The sequence below is a fragment of the Salvelinus fontinalis genome, chromosome 6 (assembly GCF_029448725.1).
Source record: "Salvelinus fontinalis isolate EN_2023a chromosome 6, ASM2944872v1, whole genome shotgun sequence".
Taxonomy (NCBI): domain Eukaryota; kingdom Metazoa; phylum Chordata; class Actinopteri; order Salmoniformes; family Salmonidae; genus Salvelinus; species Salvelinus fontinalis.
In genome coordinates, this window is record NC_074670.1 from 44,314,911 (window position 1) to 44,322,362 (window position 7,452).

General features: G+C 44.4%; 1 protein-coding gene across 2 annotated transcripts in view; it reads right to left on the reverse strand.

Moving 5' to 3' along the window:
- slit3 (slit homolog 3 (Drosophila)) overlaps positions 1 to 1,662 on the reverse strand; it is a 202,339-nt gene extending 200,677 nt beyond the window's left edge. For both annotated transcript variants that reach the window (XM_055926547.1, XM_055926546.1), the window contains exon 1: positions 895 to 1,662. In XM_055926547.1, coding sequence (XP_055782522.1) covers positions 895 to 1,085 — 191 coding nt within the window. In that variant the 5' untranslated portion in view covers positions 1,086 to 1,662. The remainder of the gene's footprint in view (positions 1 to 894) is intronic.
- Between the last annotated feature and the right edge of the window lie 5,790 nt (positions 1,663 to 7,452).

Consider the following 7,452-nt stretch of genomic DNA (forward strand, 5'->3'; position numbering starts at 1 on the left):
CAGGGTAGGGAACATTATAGCCACAGATCAGACCTGAACTGCTGGCACTCCCTAAAAGTGTCATTGCACATGACACACTTCATAAAATGACAAACCTAGGCACATATTTTTTATTTTGACAATATTATAGGTGACTCACTCCTTTGTTGCACAAGATGCTTTGATTCCTGAGTGAAGCTGTTAATCTTACTTTCTACCCTGTTATAATCAAGTAATAAGGGTTTATTATCAACAACTGATATGAGATATTTCCCTTTCCTATTTAAATATGAGGTAAAAGTATTCATTCACATATTTCACTGGTTTATTTTGTGTTATAGAGGTATGGGTGTTTGAGGGGATACGGGCACCTCATTATCTCCAGTATGCCCTTGAATTCCTTCAGTCTTCATTAAGCCACGTCTGGTCTAATTGGTCCCCCTGTTACTAACTTTGACATATAGCCTACCTGTGCCTGGTTACTCATACAGGTTCCATACAGGCTCTGTTGAAATAAATAAAACGAAATGTACACACTGGCAACCACCCTAATTAACAACATGTTTCAGTGTTGTCTCTATTTTAAGATTGACGTTACAAAACGATCATATACTCATCTAAAGATGAGCTAAATATTTAAATCCGAAGACTCGTCAACATTTTGAGGGAAATCGATGTCTCGCGCTCTCAAGATCATACAGCTTCAGCCGACCCGAGCACGCAGGCAAGGCAGGTGCCAGACGTGGCGCATCTTCATAGCTGTATCTATCACTGTTTGAAACCACAATCAACAGGCTCTGCATCTGACTGCATTAACCACTCATACATTAACCACTCACTCATAATCACCTAGGCTCTGAAAATAGAAATGGACACAAGAGCAGTGGAATGATGAAAGCTTTTCGGGTTACTTACAAACGCTCCGCGTTCCTAGGTATTCCTTTAGGCACGGTCCTGAAGCCTTGACCCTGGCAATCCACATGAGATCCAGAGCAACTGCATTTGTGAGGACATCCATTCACCGCGGCAGAGCACAGCAATCCGCACATCAGAACCCATATCCCCCAGTGATACGCCGTCCACTTCTCCTGCACAGTCGGTAGCATGGTATCCACCGTGGCAAACAAAAACAAGTCTTTAAAAACTAAAAAAAAATAAACACTAAATTAAAAAATATATAAAAGGAGGAATCCCCCAAAAGTAGATTCAACTTTCGTATTACAGACAATAATAACTAGTTGCAGTTCAGTTAAAGCCTAAAAGGTCCAGAAGCTAAGAATATGAGTAGATCAAATCAGCTTCTCAAAGTTAAGTAACTTCCCAAAGAAAATCGATGCGGAGTTGGGCTCATTCAAAGTCCCACTCGTGTTCTGCTGTTTCCTCACCATTGATACAAAACTAGAAATATTAGAGAATGAAAAAATCCTTTCTAATCCAATTTCAAGACACTCTTCACCCGGAATCGTGTGTAATTTGACCTAAACAAATCTTAATCGGAACGTCTCCAAATTCTCAATTAAAAAAGTAAAAATGACAAAAAATAAGTACATAAAGTAACGTTTCAGATGTGATAACAATGTCTCAGTTCTTGCGGGAACAGCAGCTAGAAAGTATCACACAGTCCCATTCCAATTGACGCCTTTTTGAAACAAGAACTCGTAATCACAAAACTTCAGCAGAGCGCATGTAGGCTGGAGTCTGCGAGAAAACTCATACCTATTTCCAACCCCCAAATTCTCCACTTCAGATTCCTACTGGTTCGCACTGCGCTGATGTCACTAAAAGCAGAAAATAAGTTATTCGTCTAACTTTGTTTTAATGGCCCTCATCTGCTCTTTACATTCAGTAAGTGAAATAATAAAGAAAAGTACATGGAATTTTGGAATAAGTTACACGCAATGAGTTTGCAATTGATGAGTTACATGGAAAACTTCAAGAAGTTTAGAGTTTAGGCATTAAACACTGATGTGTTTAGAATCAGGCAATTATATTTTCCTCTATTTTACCTAGCGTGGTGATATGATAGCCCAGTGCACAATTATAAATTAGCCTATTTGTGCCCAGAAACTGTGAATCTTGATTGATTGTTTCTAGTGTCAGGGTATTGTTAAAATTGAAGTGGACATGACAATGACAGATGCATTTAGAATGACTGAGTGACAAGGGCAAGGACTCGGCTTAAAAATAGTTGTTTAGTAGGCTATATAATACGTTGAAGGCGGTACACTGCAATAAAACAAAGATTGGTTGCCTACTTTCCCATTTTGCTGACCCATGCTTTAAAAAGTAGTCTGAGCATAAAAACACATTTCTTCAATTACACTTATATCAATAACAATAGGCCTATATCTGAACGAAATTGAAATAGTTGTACAGAGTGGCCAAGCACTCACGTTCAATAGTTACAGTTCAGACTTGAGGCACTCTTATCCAGTCTTCACTGAGCGGTCTGTTTTACTGTCATTTTGCAGTTGCAGTGCCCTCAACTGGTGAGAAATAGACCTATAATTCGATTTGAAACTAACCCTCTTCTCATTTGAAGTACTCTGTAAAGTGAATAGTTTCAGACAACATGTAGCTGTCAATCACAATAATAGGCCTACACTTATTGATCTTATTGAACATTTGAAATGCTAATTTCGCTTTGCATTGGTGGTTAAAGCTGACTCAAATGTTGGATTAACTAGGTAATAGCATTTTAATATCATACCAAGTTACAAATTCAGATAAAAAGCAGACCAAAACAGAATATAGGCAGATTTTCCTCAATACCATAGTCTTAAAACGCACCCGAGAACTCTAATGTTAGGCGGATGGGGCCAGCAGCTGCGTCAGACATTGGCTGTCAGACTCTTCTTCCTCTCTCTCTGTCCAATAAAGCTCCACCGATGAGACTTGTTTAACAGACTGAGCAGATTTAATCAACTGCCATCTGCCAGGATAATCCACTTACATTATTTTCAGTTACTAGCAAATTGAGATGTAATTTATGACATTCTGGACTCCTCTCCTCTCAATGTCTTCCCTCTGCACCCTCCCTCTCCCCTCCCCCCCTCTCTCTCCCTTCCTCGTTCCCTTTCTCTCTCCCACACTCTCCCTCTATCTCTCTTTATTATATCAAGGTGTCTGGATAAAGCAGCGGGATCACATGTCTACCTACTCCTCTATCTGGACCCAGATGCCAGTGGTTTGCAGATGCAGCTCCATGCCTCTCAGTTTGAGGTGAAGAGTTAACTTATTCTTCAGTCTGGAGACTGAGTGAGGGGCATGTGGCTAAGCTGTGAACCATGTGTGCCGAGAATTTACTGAGACGCACACACACACACACACACACACACACACACACACACACACACACACACACACACACACACACACACACACACACACACACACACACACACACACACACACACACACACACACACACACACACACACACACACACACACACACACACACACACACACACACACACACACACACACACAGCAGCGGCCACATAAATCAGGTGTGTGTCTGTGTGTTTAGGGGTGGCTGAGAGGGTTTACTGTGTACTTCACCCTTTCCCCTTTCTCATCTCAGGGATGAGGAATGTACTGTCGTTCCACCTGTGGATGAGTGTGGATAACAAGCATGGCGAGGACAGATATGCTCTACATGTGTCTCAGAGAGCTATGGAGACCAGGAGGACCCTGGAAGACCCTGGAGTTTCAAGGCCACTTTCCTTAAGGTCAGTCAACCACTAACCAGTCCAAACTGCTGTATTTCCATGCCTGCCGAAACCACAAACAGAGCTTGGGCTCCCTTGAAGGTGTGGTGTGCCTTTATGTGTGTGTGTATTAGTGAGTGAGAGAGAGTGAGAGTGAGAGTGAGAGAGAGAGAGAGAGAGAGAGAGAGAGAGAGAGAGAGAGAGAGAGAGAGAGAGAGAGAGAGAGAGAGAGAGAGAGAGAGAGAGAGAGAGAGAGAGAGTGTGTGAAAGAGAGATACCAAGTGAAAGTGGATGTCGGAGGTGAGGTTGCAGAGTACTGATGATCCAGGGTGTTAAACCATACAGGCAGGATTTATGTTCATCACATACAGTACATACCCACCCTAATGCTTCCCAGGAAACGTATATGGACAGTGTATAGGAGAAACTCGGCATGGGAGATCAGTTCGCAGAGCAGGGGCCCAGAGCAGTGCTTAGTATGGGCCAGCCAAAGACCTGTCTGAGGGAAATAGCCATTAGCGTGCCATTAGACATGAGAGATCCTTTTAATGGATGCCTTTAACAGAAAGAGAAATCCAAACTTTCCACCAATTACGTCAATTTTCCTGCCCATCTCAGAGCTATAGGAGCAGGGGGGGGGGGGGGGGGGGGGGGACCCAGAGCAAGGGAAAGGCAATGTATATGGATTTCCTCTCAATGCTTGTATTCACTCACTCTGTCAGTAGGGTTGAATTGCATCATGTTATTCTGGGTTTTGGTTTTGTAAAATAGAGGACAGCTGTAGATCTTTAAAAACAGTCTCCCACTCCTACCAAGCTGCAAAACGCATCACCTGGTTCACTAAGAAAATACCACATTACATTTTATGTCAACCTGACAATTGCTATCAAGGTTCTCAGAGATAACTTGTTACCTTTTTTATCAACTCTACAGCTGTTAACCCTCACTTCCAATTTGTTCCCGTGGACTTAGCATGAGTATAAGAAAAAAAAAACAAGAATAGGAAGTAGCTTGCTCTCCCCAGTCCCCCAGACCTCCTGAGAGTTTCTCAGCTTGCATTGTTGTCTGGCACCTCTGTTTGCTCGCAGTGTGAGATAGCGAGAGTGGGGAGGGGAGGGGGGGCAGGAGCCCGCCCGTGTGGTGGCCAGCCGGCAGAGCGCTGGCCGGTCAACGGGACAGCCTTCCTGTGTGAGACAGCGCTTGTGTCAGTCCCAGTCCCAGTGCCATGTGTGCCCAGTTAAGCGGCCAGCCCCTAGTCCGCAGCGCCACAGAGAGGCGCTAATTACATCCACATTGTCTCAACTCGTAAAGGGAGAGGAGGACATAGGGCATGGAGGAAGGGAGAAATACAGCACAGCACAAATCTGTGGTGAGGCATCAGGGAACCACCAGCACCAGCCAACTCTCCCTACTCCATGCCTCCATTCCCTAAAAGCACCCCCAGGCCCAATGCTGTCAGTTCTCCATCAGGTACATTGCAGCCCAGGCCCCCCAATTCCCCAAAATCCTCTGTTCTTATGCTTAACACAGACATTCAGAGAACAAGGAGACTGACAGATCTTTGTGGGATTGCAAGAGAAAAAAAGAGAACAAAAATACTTTCTGACTTCTGTCTTCCTTGGTGGTGAACACCAGATGTTGCCACAACCAGCCCCCTTTTCATATTTATTTGTATGCTATTCAACAAGCTGTCCTTATCCCTGGGAGAGTTGTTGCCTGTCAGAGCCCTCCAGACATCGTAGATTATGCACAACCTGAAGCTGTTTCATTCACAGGCCTGACCTTTGACCCTGCTCTGATGTTGAGGCACACTCCGTTTGATGTCCTAAATGCGGCAGCGCCGGACATTTGCTTGGGCTCTATTAGTGATTTCACCCTCTTGCTGTCTGAAAGCCATGTTAATCATGGGCTGAGTAATGGTGTTTTTCTCTCCTTTATGTTTTGGCATGCAGTGAACATTTGTTTTGGCTCTGACCTACATTGTGCAAACCTTTACAATGGTAATAGTCCTGTTCTGGAAAATAGTAATCACAGGAATAGCAGACCCGTACCAGAAATAGAGAACCTTCTGGTTGCTTGTTGTAGGAAGTTCACAATTAGATGGACACATCGCTGCAGTCAGGAGGTTATGTGTTGAGGGAGCGGGTGTATGATTGGTCTTTTGGGGATGAGGAGGTAGGTGGGGGACGAGGGGTTTGGGTGGGGGCTATCTGGTGCCCTTCCGCTCCCCACGCCTCTATCAGGATTAGCCTTTAAACAATTCCACATGTGGGTCCGTCTAACTAACCCTGACGTTGCAATGTTAGAATGTTTTTTTTCCTCTCTCCTGTGTAATGCTGGATGATTGATGATCCAATTTACTTGGGAGCTATCATAGACATAAACACAGAGGGTCAGGGCTGGCTGGACCATCGGCCACTCGTTTTTCTCTTTCTCCTTTTCCATGTGTAGCACTTTCATTATAATATAGAGAACATGAACTATGGAGGGTGATGCTGGTATGGAGTCAATGTTATACAGCTCTGCTATGGACTTTCAAGTTTCCCCTCTGACCTCTGTGGAGGTGACATAAACCCAGAGAGCCAAGGGATGGATCTGTTCGCTCTGTTCTATGATCTAGGGGAGCTCCTCTACCCCTTCTGATTGGCCGATAAGCAGGCTGTTACTGTGAAAGTTGAGCTGCGAGGGGGAGGAGTGACGAGTGACGCGTTCGTACAGTCAGGGAGAAAACAGTGATTTCACACTGCAACCCCTTGCACCTTTTTCGTCGCCCTAACCTTCAAAGAACCCAAAACAAAACCTCCAAATTGAAATCATATTTCACAGCAACCCTCCTAACTTGCCTCGGCTCATAGACTAGTATAAACATGGAGCTGGGCCGTTACTAATTGTTCCAAGTCCCCTGACCAGCCTTGCAGCCCATGGCTTCGTTTACGGTTCAGTAATAATCTGTAATTAACACTAACCTCTGAGATCAGACCCCCTGATTGAGGGCAGCACATGTGAGCCATCTGCATTGCCCCCCAACACTAGTGCTGTCTGTCTGTGTAGCGCGGTCAGGCAGCAGTCAGCAGAGACCCACAGCTCAGAGGAATTTACACACGGATGTCCTACTAGCATTTATCTTTGGTCTCTGCAGGGAAAACGTCCGGAGACTGACATGCTGTTTCTAAAGTGCCGTTTTGAATGTAAGCAGCCATTAGCAAGTAGTTGGCTAATGTACAACAAAGGTTTCAGTCCGGTTTCAGAGAAGGCTACACTAGATGAGTCTGTCACCACGTTGGATTATCTCCACGTCTTTTGGGCACCAGTATCAATAACAGTATACCCAAGCTAAACCTCCATTGACATTGAGAATCTATCAGTCACCCCTCTGCACTGAGATTATTATTAATTGTCAAATCTTAGCTAAATCTGTCACTTTTCTTTTGGCTAGCGTCAGTGTTCCCCTTCAGTTGCTTCCTCCAGGGGGCTAACTGTGAGCCAAATTAAATCCAAAAGCACTCTCTGAGGGTTTCACAGATTTGAATCAAAAGAACTTGAAGTTTTCAGAGAATGCTGAGGCCAGAGCCGGCGATTGAATAGCATTAAGAGTTCAAAACCTCTGCAAGGCATTTTAATGAACCAAACCTGACAAAGTGATTTTTGTCCTTCAGAGAATGGCAAAGGGGGCAGAGGGGAAGGGGCTAGCTTTGAGTAGTGGGCTAAGGTTGGGTTGGGAAAGCCATGGAGTTCAGAGCGGGTGAAGTCACACGAAGACT